Source organism: Macrobrachium nipponense, chromosome 1 (assembly GCF_015104395.2).
Source record: "Macrobrachium nipponense isolate FS-2020 chromosome 1, ASM1510439v2, whole genome shotgun sequence".
NCBI lineage: Eukaryota > Metazoa > Arthropoda > Malacostraca > Decapoda > Palaemonidae > Macrobrachium > Macrobrachium nipponense.
The window spans coordinates 117061089-117077106 of record NC_087200.1 but is presented as its reverse complement, the minus strand read 5'-3'; the positions used below and the strand labels follow the sequence as shown (position 1 = coordinate 117077106).

At 37.0% G+C, this 16018-nt stretch overlaps 1 protein-coding gene across 1 annotated transcript in view; it reads right to left on the bottom strand.

The window, feature by feature from the left end:
* LOC135219574 (polyamine-transporting ATPase 13A3-like) overlaps window positions 1-16018 on the bottom strand; it is a 445505-nt gene that overhangs the window by 166689 nt on the left and 262798 nt on the right. Inside the window, exons 12-13 of the mRNA XM_064256451.1 lie at window positions 7427-7615; window positions 6979-7188 (exon numbers count right to left, since the gene is read on the bottom strand). Coding sequence (XP_064112521.1) covers window positions 6979-7188; window positions 7427-7615 — 399 coding nt within the window. The remainder of the gene's footprint in view (window positions 1-6978; window positions 7189-7426; window positions 7616-16018) is intronic.

The window sequence follows — 16018 nt, the reverse complement described above, 5'->3', positions numbered from 1 at the left end:
GCATTTTTAGCAACTTTTTGCATGTCTAAGGTTTAAAGACCAATTCACTTAGCTGCAACTCTAATGTTGAAAGAACAATGCATGCAGTGACTCATTTTTGCAAAGAAATTTAATGAAGCACTCTAGTCATAACTTGGCTCTTTCATTAGAAAAATATTTCTTAAAACAAAATTGAATTCTTCTATAACAACTAATCATTCATATAGATTACATATAATAGTTCCACGTTCACGGTCTGCGTATGTCCCGACACTGCATTTTATCTAACATATATCACTAAATAAAATCTACTGCTGCTGTGCCATCAAACCGTCCAGTACCATCAGTCACCTGCTTCATTTGTCACCAGTAAAACCAACAAGGACTTCAGTGAGGTTGAAAAGACAGAATGCAACTAGTACTGGTATACGAATCATGGGTATGTAATAGAAAAAACATACGATTTACTTAATAACAGAAACATTACATATTCATATACAGCCAAATCCAAAATTGGGGAGGATGCTTTTAGCTGTGCATAATCTCAAGTTGACGAGTGGTACCTACAGAATCTGTATGAGGTTCTTGGAACCTATAACTATGGCATTTGTTTCCAAGGGATCTAAAAAGTGATAAATCCATATTCAAAAACATATGCAGTTTGTATAGCATAGATGACTTTCCCTCAGAGGGTAGTGCTTATCATAAGTATCAGATATACTCTCCCAAAGAGTAAAACCTAAACTTTAACTACTAATCGGTCCTATGAAACATCCAACCATTTAAGAGTACTGATTGCTCATAAATAAAAATTACCAACTGTTTATGAAGCTCAGGCATTCTTCTTGAGGATGTGAATGCTACATAAGAAATCTTCCAGATGTCCCTTGCATAGGCTGATAAGAAGCCTTGGATAGGCTATATTAACCTTTAAGCAACTCCACTTTGGTGGCTTTGAGGAATCATCTGGAAATCAAAAGTAATCTTTTATGCTTGACTGAGTGTTCTAGCAGAAACTGACAGTTCAGTGCAAAATCTAATAAGGATGAGAAAGAAATCTGCATGAGGATTCATGCAGATTAATATTGATCTTTTTACACCATATTTTTCTCATTGCACCTATTACAGAGATGATTCCACTACTGGCAGGTAAGGGTTAGTGGAGAGGGGTCAAAATTTCTAAGATAGCTTCAGCTGTTGTCTGAAGCTTTTGCTGGATAGTCTCCATGTGCGAACATGTAGCATGTGCGTATATGTTCCTGTGCCACCTCAGCGAGTGTGGTTGGATTGAGTTTCTTCCAGACTGGGGTTCTCAGATTATCTATCAGAGAGAACAGCTGGTCAGAAAATCATTCTTGTTGAGGCCATAATGGAGCTTAGAACCCCACCTTCCAAGTTCTTGGATGGCCAGAGCTTTTCAAGCACTTCTCTTAGGCCAAAAAGAGGGACAGTGCATGTACCTACATTATCAAGCTAAAATGATTTACCATTAATAATACTTTTCATATTGTCTGATCTGCCTTGACAGAGCAGTAAACTGATAGCTTGTACTTAAGGCTCATGGCAAACAGATATGTAAGTAGTGTGCCATACAGACTTTTTACATCCTTGCAAATGTACAGGAGTACTGTACACTTGAAAGCAAAAATCATCTTTTTAGCTGTGTTTATATACTACAATACTGTGCTTTCCTGGCAAAGAGATGGAAACTATGCTGACAGATTACAAATTCTGACATTATTTCTCTTAATTCTCTCACAGGCTAAGGTGGCCAAGTTTTCTGCCATCAATCTGATGACTTTTTCTATTATCACTTGAAAAGTCTACAAAAATCCTCAATTCTAAATGGTTAATGTGTTCCTTCTTCTCTCCAAATCACAAATTTCCCACCACCTGATGTTCTACAGATGAGCTCTCCCTTCCTTTGTTTGTTGTATGGTGTTTGTATGTTGCATGGAACCAGTGGCTATTCAGCAACGGGACCAATGGCTTTACATGACTTCTGAACTATGTCAAGAGTGAACTTCTATCACCAGAAATACACAACCCTAGCCCCTCAGTGGAATGCCTGAGAATTGAACTCGTGGCCACCGAGGTGGCAGGCCAAGGCCATACCGATCATACCACTGAGGCTCTTCTGCCTTTGTTTGACATATCCAAAGGAATCAGGAGTATTTGGCTTATGTCTTTACTTCCTTATTGCCAATAGTAACCTCAGAACCCTTTTAGGCTGATTAAATTTGTGCTTCCTGTGGTTACAGACATTAAGTGGCCATAACAAAAGAAAAGACTATAATTCCATCATTTTATATGCAGAGCACACCTGCTGACACGCAAGTGAATATGCAGTGCCCTAACTCTTAACTAGTTATCCAGGTACTTTTCTAACATCTAATGCCTCTTCTGAGAACCCATGCTGTGACTTATGCTCAAAACCTTATAAAAAGTTACAAATTAACAACCAGACTAAATGAAAGCAGCTACAACTGAAAAATTTTTCCATTCCTAACAATGCAGACACTGCCTTTGAGGGGGAAATGGGGAATGAATGTATTTATTCATGAAGTCCCGAGATGTGAAAAGTCCCTTTTCCACACTGACTGGCAAAATGATTCTACAGTCTCCATCCTGAAGGAAGTTTGCTACAAAAAACTGTTCCACAGACTGAGGTCAATGACAGGTCTCCATATGCTTGCTTTGGGAACTATGAAAATATGACTGAAAGACTTGCAGCCTGATATTTCCCCACTGCCTGCTTCTCTATTACTGACTATACCTCACTGTCCAAAACCAGGAACATAACACCGTTGGGTTGTATGTCTGGATTACTACTGGACAAGATGTAAGGGAAACTTGTTGTCGGAAAGGGGAGATGATGATCCTGTGCAACATTCACAGCATTTGGCTTAGCCTCTAACTGCTAACAGATGAAGGTGAGAATGGAACACTCAAGTGTGACAAAGTGTTCCTGAAGAAGGAAATGTCTGTGTTGATCAGCCTTGAATTTTTAAAAATTTCTGTTAGCAAATCGCTTCAAGTTCCAGGAGATGAAGTGCAGTAACACACTTTGTATAACCAAGAAAAGACTCTCTACTCTCCATAGCAAATTTTGTCTTCCTTAGACACTGAACACAACATCTTGAAGATTAAGTATGTAGCCAAATGCTAAATTGATCCCTCGCTGGACGAGTGGTTTTTGCACTCTGCTGCCAATCCGGTGGTTCGAAGTTTGATTCCCGATATAGTGTGGTTTGGACCCCACAATAAGCTGTAGGTCCCGTTGCTAGGTGACCAATTGGTTCCTAGCCACATAAAAATATCCAATCCTTTGGGCCAGCCCTAGGAGAGCTGTTAATCAGCTCAGTGGTCTGGTAAAACTAAGATATACATAACATATCAGATCCCTCTATCACAGCACCCTCTCCCTTTCAGGTTTTTGTTGATGGTGAATCTGGGGAAAACCACAAACCTTATTCAAAATTCCGAAAAAGAATCTCCATTCTGATAGGTTGCTGTTGCCTCCAGCATCACTTTATCTAAAAGTTCTACTAGTACAATATGATCCATGCCTCTTAAGTGGGCCGGCCGGTAAGCCAATAAGGCAGTCAAAACTCCTAAGAAAACCTTACTTTTAATGCTTTGGGTGCATTGACAACTATGTAAACTGCATTCTTATGGCATTTTTCATAAAAAAACCTTTGAATATTGACTATTTTGCATTTTTGGTGTCATAATTCATCTGCCAGATGAGCGTTGTAGGCGTTGTAACCCTGGAACATGCGTCGTAACCCTGGAAATAATGTCTAATGAATATAATTGAAAAGCGTCGTAACCTCAGAACGTCGTAAGCCGAGACCGTCGTAACCCGGGGACTGCCTGTATATTGTGATATAGGGCGAAAAACGTAAAATTATGAAAAAATTCATGGAGCTTCGTATGGCAATGGAGAATACGTATGTGAAATATTTCGTCAAAATTCCTCTTACTTTCATAGTTACGAGGTAATTAAACAAAAGTATCTCAATAAGCCAAAAACATTGATCCGTATAAGAAAATGCAGTATTTCTTCTATTATAAATTTTTATAATTATTACATTTTAATATCAAACAAAAAGTGAGCAATGGCATCTGTAGAGATTCCATGAGTCACAAATAAAATTTATGAGCTTACATCCTTCAGTGAGAGCAGAAACATCAGAGAGAGTACACGTTTGAGTTTCACCTCTGACATTTGCTTACTTTTAAGTCTGTTTTTCTTAGTTTTGGCAAGAATTTCATCATGCCAAAGAGGAAAAGACAAGCAAAACATATTGCTAACATACAGAAGAAGAAAATTCGCTCAAATATGAGTTCAGAAGATCGGCGATATTAGCCGAGTTAGTAAATAAGAAAAAGAGTGTGTTGTGGAAGGGGTGCCTGTCTCGCCTGACGCAGTGCCCCAGGAGCCTAAAGAGGCATGATATTGAGCAAAAGGATCTTCATTCATGATTAAATTATGATGAATAACATAGTTTTGGTTTATTAATACTCAACAAGGAATATAAAATTCATAAAATAATCATGATTTAACAACATTGTCTTTGTAAAAATACAAAGAAAAACTTTGAATACCTGTATCTTATAACTATACTATCTTCTCACACTATTTTTAAAGCTATAGGATAGAAATTTGGTATATAACTTAGAAAGACACTATAGAATAATCAAATAGGGCCCTTTTTTCCAAATTTTACTTGATTTTCTTTAACATTTTTTTCCTGATTTATAGGATCTATTTTTTTTACCATAATGAAAAATTTCATATCTAGCTAAAAAAAATGACTTTTAGAAAAAATAACTCTCCATTTGATTGGAGATCTACATCAAGTCTATATATATGGTAGTAATCCCATATATATACTTGAAAAACGGTTATTTTCAGGATAGGCCACACTGGCGTCACAAAACCGAAGGTCAGAGGCAAAAATCATATACGTTTTGGATTTGTCCCAAGTCACCTTATTAAGTGGTAGTAATGTCAAAGTCTTGTCCCTGGATAATGGCATTAGCAGACCGGCCCCCTTAAAATGTATTTGCCCACACTGAAGGAGTTGCTTGAAGATTACTGGGTTTCTTGTCTACAGAAAAGAACCATGCTGCTTCTTATCACCCTTCAAAGTGGTTAAAGAAAAGTTACTTGTGGAAGATGAAGAGAGAAATTTGATTCTAGCATCTTTGATTGACTACATACCAAACTAGCAAGGAACAACTTCACACTGATCAGGTCATAGGTGTCCCAGGTTTATGATGATCAGACTACAAGTCTAAATTGAATTTGCAGAATTTACTGATTTCTGAAAACCCTGACACTGTTCACCTCCACGGTTACAGGAATAATCTACAATATCAAGTCTCCCCTTGCTTGCAACAACTGCTGCACACTAAGGATTACTTGAAACTGCCTCTTACTTACAAGCAATACCACTGATATGTTACTTTATCCACAAACACTCATGACCATTGTCATGGGCAGTCTTAGTCTGATACAACTGTTTTTGTAGGCAATCTGCTCTGACTGCTTACCTGGAGCCTCCCCTAAAGTCCTAGCCACAGGCACAGTTAATGTTCTTTGTGGCTATATCACCCTGAAACCTCTTACTTCTGCATCTCTCCTAGGCCCATAAACTAGCAGAGTCAAGGTCATGGTTGTGTGCATGGTCTACTATTGAACCCTTTTGCTTGTGCACACTGCTGGAGTTCTGAAGCTGAGTTAATTATTTGGTCAAATACTGATCCTAGTGTCACTATCAATGGGAGCTGCTTTGAAACTTGCTGCTTTATGGTCCTTTAAAATACTGTTATCAGATTGCTGTAGCACTTGGCTTGGATCACTGAACCATCATGAGATTCACACTAAGGTCTACAACTGGCTAAGGATTACATAACCTGTAACTTATCTGATAAATGGAAGAAGGCAGATGGAGCATGGTAAATGGGCAATCATTTGACAAATGCTGCACCATCTAATTATAAAATGACAAATTTTTAATCAATTTCTATTTTTCATAACTATCAAACTTACATTCTTAATGTAGGGGAATTTCTCTAGCGCCAGCATGAGCACAGTTAAAAAAGCACAAGAAATTGGTGGCAACGGTTGGCAGCCATTAGGGGGTGAAGAGGGAGAGTGCAGGCCAACCTGGCTTATCTCCAACAGTTTTTCTTCCAGTCCTGGTAACTGAATGATGGGTGGCTTGAGGTTGGCCATGCAAGTTAAGACCTCAAAGTTTGCTAGTTATGAAGAATGTAAATTGATTAAAAATTTGTCATTTGTTCATATACAAAATAAACCTTTGGTCTTAACCTTGGAGGGAGGAAAAGTAAGCTTCAGAAATGATTGGAGGTTTGGTTCAACTAGGCTCACTTCCTGGCCAAAGATAGGACATAAGAAGGAGTTGTATGCCTCTCTGTTAAGCAAAACGCTACTTTACAGCCAGACATCTGGGCTAAGAGACAATGTGAACTACTGCCTACATTGTGTCTTGGAGGAAAGTAAAGAACCTGTAACTGTTGGAGACAACAAAACATATGTTTGCCATTAACCTTGGCAAACACAACAGATGTGAGGTATCTGACTGATGGGTACAGGAGAGTCTAAAAAGCACAGGTGAAATAGTTTTGCTTCACTCTTCTGACAGCTAGATAAAAGAATGCAGTATTTGTACATTCACAGGCACTGAACATGCGACTACATGTGAATGATGGGTTTGTTGTGAAACAAACCAATACTTCGTGCAATAATCTATCAACAATTAATTCTAAACATGAAAAATTTCCCACCATTCATTATAAATACTGTTGTGAAATGCAAAACAAAGTAAAACTAAATGATAACACATTTTTGTTATAATAATTCTCCATTAACTGTAAACTGAAAAAGAGTACTATCTGTTTCCTGTAATGACGCTTAAAAACACAACTCTCTTAAAATTAAATGCTAAATAACAAACTGAAGCTTACCCATTTTGTTGCCTCAAACATTCTGACATCCAAAGGATCACCCGTGAGATTGCCATGTAAATATGTGAGTGAGTGGCAAGATGCCATGCCAGCAATAAGATGGGAAGTATGCCTGATACTTGATACATCCATAACAGGAGCACCTAATTTGCCCTGCTCAACCTCAACTACACCCCATACTTCCAAACCATCCTCAGTTAAGGTACCAGTCTGGTGAAAAAACAATACAAGAGAATTATACTAATGGGCTATCAACCATTTTTCCATAGACACAGGTAAACTTACTAGTATGCATCAAATGAAAGGTCTGAATAAAACAAAAACAACTTTTTGTTTTGACAGTGCATACAGTACATATACTCAAAGGAGATAAAATATGATATATTATATGTACATTTATAAACAAATAACAATACAATTACAAATATTATACGTATATGAAACATACCTTATCAAAACAAACTAATTTCAATTTTCCTGAAACATTTATCCTTGGTGGTGATATACAAAATATGCCCTTCTTCTTTAATCGACTTTGGGCATAATATGTACCAACTGTCATCGCTGCTGGAAGAGCTGGAGGGACAACGATTGTTACGATATCAAGAGTCCTTACAATAGTCTTCATGACTGCTTCCTGTAAATACACATGGTACAGATTAACATTCTCATATAAATCTTGGTAAAATTAAAAATTTTCTTGTAAAAAAAGAGGCTCCACAAGTTTAAACTAGATAATCAGTCAGTTCAAAATACAAGCAATTGTTCTACAAACAATACAAAACGAGGTACCACTGTACCTTATAAGATTTATTGTTACTGTAGTGTATGTATGAAAGAGAACAGTACAATAACATAACATACACCATTATATAAACACAACTCACAATACAAACACACTTCACTTAATCCCCTACCTATTTAATGACAGTGCAGAATATGGCCAGCTCTTTTTTTTATAAACCACCAGCACACAGAAAGTTATGAAGTAGCCCTTTGTGATTTATGTTACACTGCATATATAACACGGGAATCAGCTTGGGAAGGAGTGATGGGAAAGGTTTTGCAAGGCATATGGAAAAAAACTGCTAACATGTTTTACAATTTTCAAAAGGCCTTACAAAGATAAACATGTTGTTGTTATAAATAACAAAGTATGTGAAACTTGCTAATGTGCTTGCTTAGAAGTTGTTGGAAGACATTGAATAATTAGTGGAATATGTGGAGGGAAAGCTAGCTAACAAATATTTAATAGAGTGGAAGTACAGTAGCACTGGAAAGAGGAAGAAGAGGAAGGAATTGAAGATGTTTCAATGAACTTCACTGTGCAGGGGTTGGCTGGTGTGTTCTTAGAAGTGAATGCAGCTAGTACTTTAAAACTAGAGAGCATGGGCCTGAATGTTGAACAGTTCACAAAAATGGAATGGGAAATCAATGAACTTTCATAGTGATACAGAGAAACTTATGAAGAAAAAAAGAAAACTTTGAAGCATATTATACCAACGAGATTCTTCGCGAAGGCTACTCCCATGACCACTGCCCATAACTCATACGTACTTTCACTTCCTTGTGATCATCTCCCTATCTGCACCCTATGAAAATCCTGATAAGCCTATTGATAACTCCAGTGATGAAAGTGATGGTCCTACACTACTAACACACTTTGAAAAGGACTCAGCAATTAAAATGTTAAACAGAATGGCCTTTGTTTATAATTTTTTTACTATATCATTTTCATAACTTTGTCGATTGTATTTTTATGTTCTGTAAGATGTAAGCTATGTAAATTAAAACAAAAATAACACCCAAACAGCGGCCATCTTGTTTGATTCGAAATCTGAAATAAAAGACACAGAAGGCATAGCCTACTCCCTCTCGGGAAGGACATTATATCCTGCGGGAGAGAGCTCTGCATTAAACATAACCTCATCCTGTGCAACTCCTGATACTTCCACCGACAAATCAATAGAAGAAAAGAAAGAAGACAGTGGTACAACTGAAGCAGAGGGAACACTTCTAAGAGAAGAAGGGAATGCCAAAGCTGAACCATCCAATTGAGGAAGTGAAAAACCCTACCAGGAAATACAAGTAGAAACTCTATGATGCTCCCTCTCCCTGCAGAATGCTCTCCACTTCGACACAGGCCAGGCACGACATTCCGGGGAAGGATTAGTAATAGTACAAAAATTAGATCAATACCTACTGCATGTCATATGGGGATCTGCAATGATAGCAGCCAAAAACCTGGAGTACGAAAATCCCTGAATGCCTGGGTACATGCGTTGATGAGGTTTACAAGAATAGGACTCCATGATAACAACAAAGCACACATAAACACATGGAAACAAAGAAATCACGGGTTAACAAAGCAACCAGCTTGGGGGGAAAGCACTAGCAACTACTCTCCAAGGTGGTCAGAGAAAGACTGACACGTCATGGAGTTCTATGACTGGTTGGTGACCAGCTTCCACCTCGTATACCCATGAGTTGCCAGATACATATTCCTTGCTTTACAATCTTTGATTGTTATCAACTGTTTCCAACTGGCACAAGAAGACTGCCTTATTGTTAAGACCGAAGGTTTGTTCTTCGTATGACCAATTACGAAGATTGGGTTTATCTTCAAACCTTTTTCTTTATTCTGAACACAAATTATACTGTTTACAATAAGCAAATCTAAGTATGTGTATTAGGGCTGATTTCCTCTATTCTGTTTATAACAAAATACAGTACACTGGTCAGATAGCTTCAAATAGCAGTGAGAAGCAGCTCCTCACTTATTGACCAACTTGTTAATGACCACTCGTAGAGAGGAACTTGGTTTGTTGACAATCTGAATGATGAGAAATGCCACAAGCTTCAATGTGAAGGTTTTATTTGTAAAGTAACTGATCCCACAAAAAAATTCTAGGGTGCACTCAATGCATAGTACATAATGAGCATAAATGGTGAGTGCATATAGACATGCATGTGATAACTTTAACATAAGAGTATATGTACCTTAACTGATACATTTTTTTCCATTAGCAGATAATAGGCCACAAATGAAAGCAATGTTACAACTGAGGTATGAAGAATGTGAAAAAGTACTGTTGGGAACATTCAGCACGTGTAGTGGTTCATGTAATCAAAATAAGACAGCTGCTGGGAAGTTTGCTAGGCTACAGGGCATTGCTGAGTTGATAGCTTCTGATGATTGGCTCTTCCGCATTAAACTTTGATTAAAACTTACTAATTGTATGGCTCATACAAAAGCTTTGAACACTTCAGAGGAAGGCATCAATGGGTTTCTGAAGTAGTTCATCACTTTGCTGATAAGCAATTACTTTCTGGATCTCATTTCTACAATGCTGACAAACTGGTTATCTTACTACTCTGTGTGGTACAGTACTTGGCTGAAGAGTTGACAAAATGAATGTATGCCATGTTTTGCATAAATGCTTCCAGTACTCCAAGCTGAAACCTGTAGTGGCTGGAAGCACAAAGTAGCCACTGTACCTTCTGGGATAGTTTAGAAACTTCCTATGGTTTAGCATAATTCTTTAAAGATTGGTTCACAATCAGTACTGTTAAAGATACCAGTTGCCAGGATATCATCCCTTACTAAACAAAGGAGATTGGTATTCTCTGAAACTTGATAAGGGCTCTCCTGTTTCTTGATAATGTGACTGAGCTTCATGTTGTGAAGTGTTGGCTGTGGAGGGGTGCCAGTTATGTGTCACCTTCTTGAATGAAGCAGTGGTGGTCTTTGAATAAGGAAGGAGGCTGGCTTAGATATCTGTGGAAAACCAAGTGCAGAAAATTTTTTACTGCTTCCTCAAGTCAATAAATCACTTTCCATAGTTCAAGTCTGCACAGTTTCAACAATGCTTCTGGAGGGTCAGAAAGTACATTCTCAAGGATGAAGTTTATGAGTGGTTGGATGAAGACAATAATGATCTTTGGTATCACCATGTGTTTAATGAAGAGATTGCTACGAGTGCAGTTGTTACCCAGGATGAGCCTCAGGAAGGTCTGTGAATTACTTGATATCCTAAGTGAGTTTTCCAACTATTCATAGAGATACTTTGGTTGACTCTATTTTTACTGCAAGGTCCAATATAGTCAAAGTTCAGCAGCAGTAAACATACTGTTAGTAGGTCAAGAGTTGTTTCATATCCTGTTTAAAGCTTGGTTCTACCTTTGAGAATTCAAAAAGGTAAATTTCTGTAGTCTAGCATTTTTTGTAGTCCTGCAATGGCAGATTAAAGAAAGCCAACCTGTATTTTCACTTACCAATTTTGAATAAAATTCCAAAGTATTACTTTTATATTAATTTCAGTACTAATACTAACTTTATCTGGACACAATAAATTTAAAATATATTATAGGCTGACAGAATAGGGGTAGGTCATTAGAAAACTTTGCACAGATGGAGATCTTGTAAGGGGCGACACTGGTCCACCCACAAAAAATTTACTATATTGGTATTTGCAACTTCACATGAATATAACAATAAAAGAATCCCATGAATATAACAATAAAAGAAAATACTAAGTTTTAAAATACAGTACTTGACAAGATATTAGGCCGCTGAGTGTCAAACAGCCTAATATCTTGTCGAATTTTGAAGAAATGGAAAAGTTGGGAAGAAATTTTGTCAGTTCATTAGGCTGCTTACTGCATGTATAGAAAGGGGTGGAGGTTGGACACTAACAAGGAGAGAGCGCTCAGTCACTTGCTTGGTGGTTTAATAATTGGCTGTATATATTTTTTGGTCAGAGCTCCCACCACAAATTTTGCTTACTCCCTATCACTTTATTGGCCCCTGTGACCTTAATATGGGCCAAGATGGTGATCTGAGTCAACAGATAATAGCAGAGATATGCCATTGAAGCAATCTGGCCTTAAACAACGCAAATATATGATCAGCTGGTTGTGAGGAGGCATTCAAGCATCAATTACTTTCTAAATGACGCATGAGAACAGTCAAACTTCGATTAGAAGTCTTCTTAGGCATACCAGGGAGCTTTTTCTGAGACGGAATATCATGCTTGCCACCTTTGTTAAATCTGGCAACCCCGCATTGAACTTAATGCCTCCTCACAATCAACTGATCTGATATCTGCTTTGTTTTAAGGCCAGATTGCTTCAACGACATATCTCTGCTATTATCTGTTGATTCAAATCACCGCCTTGGCCCATATTTCGGTCACAGGGGGCAATAAAGTGATACGTAGTGGGAAAAAATTGTGGTGGGAGTGCTGACCAACAAATATATACAGCAGCTTATTAAGTCTCCAAGCAAGTGACTGAGCACTCTCTCCTTGTCAGTCCAAGCTCCATCCCTTTCTATACGCTTGGCAAGCCTAAGATGCAGTTAGCTAAATTTCTTCCCAACTTTTCCGTTCCTTCAAAATTCGACACGATATTAGGCTACTTGACGCTAAGCAGCCTAATATCTTGTCGAGTACTGTATAAAACATGTGTTTAATACAAATCCACCAACAACATATGTACAAAAATTCATCATCTCAAATGTCCCCATACTCAAGGCTTTTATCTACCAGGCAGTACTAGTTTGGTAATTTATTGCTACATGCACAAACTGGATCATAAGGTATCCTGATATATCCAATAGGTAAGAAGGCATCAAGTTCTGGATAACCATGAGAAAAGGAACTCAAAAAGGTATTTGACACCACACCCTTCATATCACCACGTTATCCAGAGATTAGATGACCACCTTAACCCTTAAACGCCGAGCCGGTATTTCTGAAAGTGTCTCCTGTATGCCGGCGGCGTTTGGGAGAGAGCGCTGAAGCGAAATTTTTTTTTTTTTAAATCACAGCACCCTTAGTTTTCAAGATTGAGAGTTCATTTTTGGCTCCTTTTTTTGTCATTGCCTGAAGTTTAGTATGCAACCATCAGAAATGAAAAAAATATCATTATCATCTATAAATATTGGCATATATGACAGCGTGAAAAAAAATTTCATATATAATTGTATACAAATCGTACTGTGAGCAAAACGGTTAAAGCTAATGAGTTAATTTTTTTCCATTGTATATTGTACACTAAATTGCAATGATTTTGGTATATAGCAAATTGTAAAATGATTAAAGCAACACAGATAAAATATTATCACAATATTATGCATGAATTCGTAACGCGCGGACGTAAAAAAAAAAGTTGTTTTAAAAAATTCACCATATATCGAAATATTGTGCTAGAAACTTCTCGTTTGTTGCAAAATGATGGTAATTGATTGAACATTACTAGACTGTAAGTGTTGTAGCATACAATTGCAGTTTTCGACCATTTCGGTCGAGTTAAAGCTGACCGAAGGTCGAATTTTTTCTATTTATTGTTATTTATATAAGAATATTTCAAAACTGATAAAAGCTACAACCATGGGTTGTGTTTTGTTGTATTGTACATGAAAGTGAACACATTTTTATGTACAAAACTTTATGTAACAGCTAATATAAAACGGTACAAACATTACAACAATTCGACAAAAGAATTTCTGATTTTTTCGGTAGAGTTACTGCGCGGACGTAAGGAAAAAGTTTTTTAAAAAATTCACCATATATCAAAATATTGTGCTAGAGACTTCCAATTTGTTGAAAAATGAAGGTAAATGATTGAATATTACTAGAATATAAGAGTTTTAGCTTACAATTGCGTTTTTTGACCATTTCAGTCGGGTCAAAGTTGACGGAAGGTTGAAATTTTGGCACTTACCGTTATTTATAGGAAAATATTTCAAAACTGATAAAAGCTACAACCATGGGTTGTTTTTAGTTGTATTCTTCATGAAATTGCGCACATTTCCATATATAAAACTTTATGTAACGGCTAATATAAAACGGTGCAAACATTACGACAAACACGAGAAACTGACGGAAGAATTTCTGCTTTTTTGGCAGTTACCACGGGGACGTAAGGAAAATGTTTTTTTCAAAAATTCACCATAAATCAAAATACTGTGCTAGAGACTTCCAATTTGTTGCAAAAGGAAGGTAAATGATTGAATATAACTGGAATGTAAAAGTTTTAGCTTACAGTTGACCAAAGGTTGAAATTTTGGCACTTGTCGTTATTTTACTGAAAAAATTAAATTCATTTCAAATCTTGATAAAAGCTACAACCATGGGTTGTTTTTCGTTGTATTCTACATGAAATTGCACACATTTTCATGTACAAAACTTTATGTAATGGCTAATATAAAACGGTGCAAACATTATGACAATCCGACAAAAGAATTTCTGATTTTCTCAGTAGAGTTACCGAGCAGACATAAAGTAAAAGTTTTTTTCAAAAATTCACCATAAATCAAAATATTGTGCTAGAGATTTCCAATTTGTTGAAAAATGAAGGTAAATGATTGAATATTACTAGAACGTAAGAGTTTTAGCTTACAACTGCATTTTCGACCATTTTGGTCGAGTTAAATTTGACCAAAGGATAAAATTTTGGCACTTATCGTTATTTATATGAAAATATTTCAAAACTGATAAAAAGCTACAACCATGGGTTGTTCTTTGTTGTATTCTACATGAAATTGCACACATTTTCATATATAAAACTTTATGTAATGGCTAATATAAAACGGTGCAAACATTGCGACAATCCGACGAAAGAATTTCTGATTTTTTTGGTAGAGTTACCGTGCGGACGTAAGGAAAAAGTGTTTTTCAAAAATTCACCATAAATCGAAATATTGTGCTAGAGACTTCCAATTTGATGCAAAATGAAGGTATATGATTGAATATTACTAGAATGTAAGAGTTTTAGCTTACAATTGCATTTTTCTACCATTTCAGTCAAGTAAAATTTGACTGAAGGTCGAAATTTTGGCACTTATCATCATTTATATGAAAATATTTCAAAACTTATAAAAACTACAACCATGGGTTGTTTTTAGTTTTATTCTACATGAAATTGCGCACATTTTCATATATAAAACTCTATGTAACGGCTAATATAAAACAGTGTAAAAATTACGACAAATTGACGAAATAATTTGAGATGTGTTGCTGATGCTTTTTAATGCGAGAAGAAAGAAATTCGCGCGTGCGCGCCTGGGTAACGATTGTAAACAAAACAACAGTTTGATCCGTGAACTTCCAGCATCCCTCAAGGTTCGTGATTCAAACATTTTCGCCAAGCAGGCCTATAACTATTTTTCAGCGAATATATGAAAAAACTTTTTAGCGTCGACGTATTTTATGTCAATTAAGCACCTGACAGACAGTTTTCGTCAACGTAAAATATGTCCAATAGGCGTTTAAGGGTTAATGTAAACAATATATAATCAGCCAAGCAAATCCATTATCTTTCTAGCCTTGGTGGTGTTATCTGATGACTGAGCTCTGTCTAACAGAAATGTAATGGTGGATCCAAAAGCAATTTGTGAAAGGTAGTCATGACTAGGAACTCAAAGAGAAACAACACTATCTATCAAGTTGACCTGTCTGTGTGAAGGTGACTGAGAATGGACAGAACAAAGCTGGTGCAAGCTTTGCTATTGACTCTATGGCAGGTGGATGACATGTCAGTGAGGAACTGCTTCAAGTGTGACAGAACAAGGTCTTATCGAAGTCAAAAGGTTATGAATCCTCCCTAGACATGAGCATATCAGGAGAACAGAGGTTGAGCAGGCAGCAACACTCCCCCCACACTCCCCCAGCCAACCAAGGAGTAGCAGATGTGAAGTAGTTAGACTAAGCATGGGTAGTGTTGAGTGGGCAGTCTAGGAGAGCATCATGGACAGTAGGTGAGGAGTGGGCATGTAAATGAGTGGCTAAACAGGTGTTCCTTGACTGCTATAAGAGAGGAAGATGACTTTGTTGCTGACCTGGAAACAAAGGTTGACAATGCAAGCAAAGCAGAAATGGCCTGCACAGCAGTCCCAGTTATCCAGCACTAAATTGGTACTAAAATTTGAGTATAAGTAGACATAAACATATATAAATCCTTGAAAAATTCACAGGTATATGACTCCTCTCAGCATAAATAATTAATGCCAAACTGCTTACAGTTAGCCCTACCCATG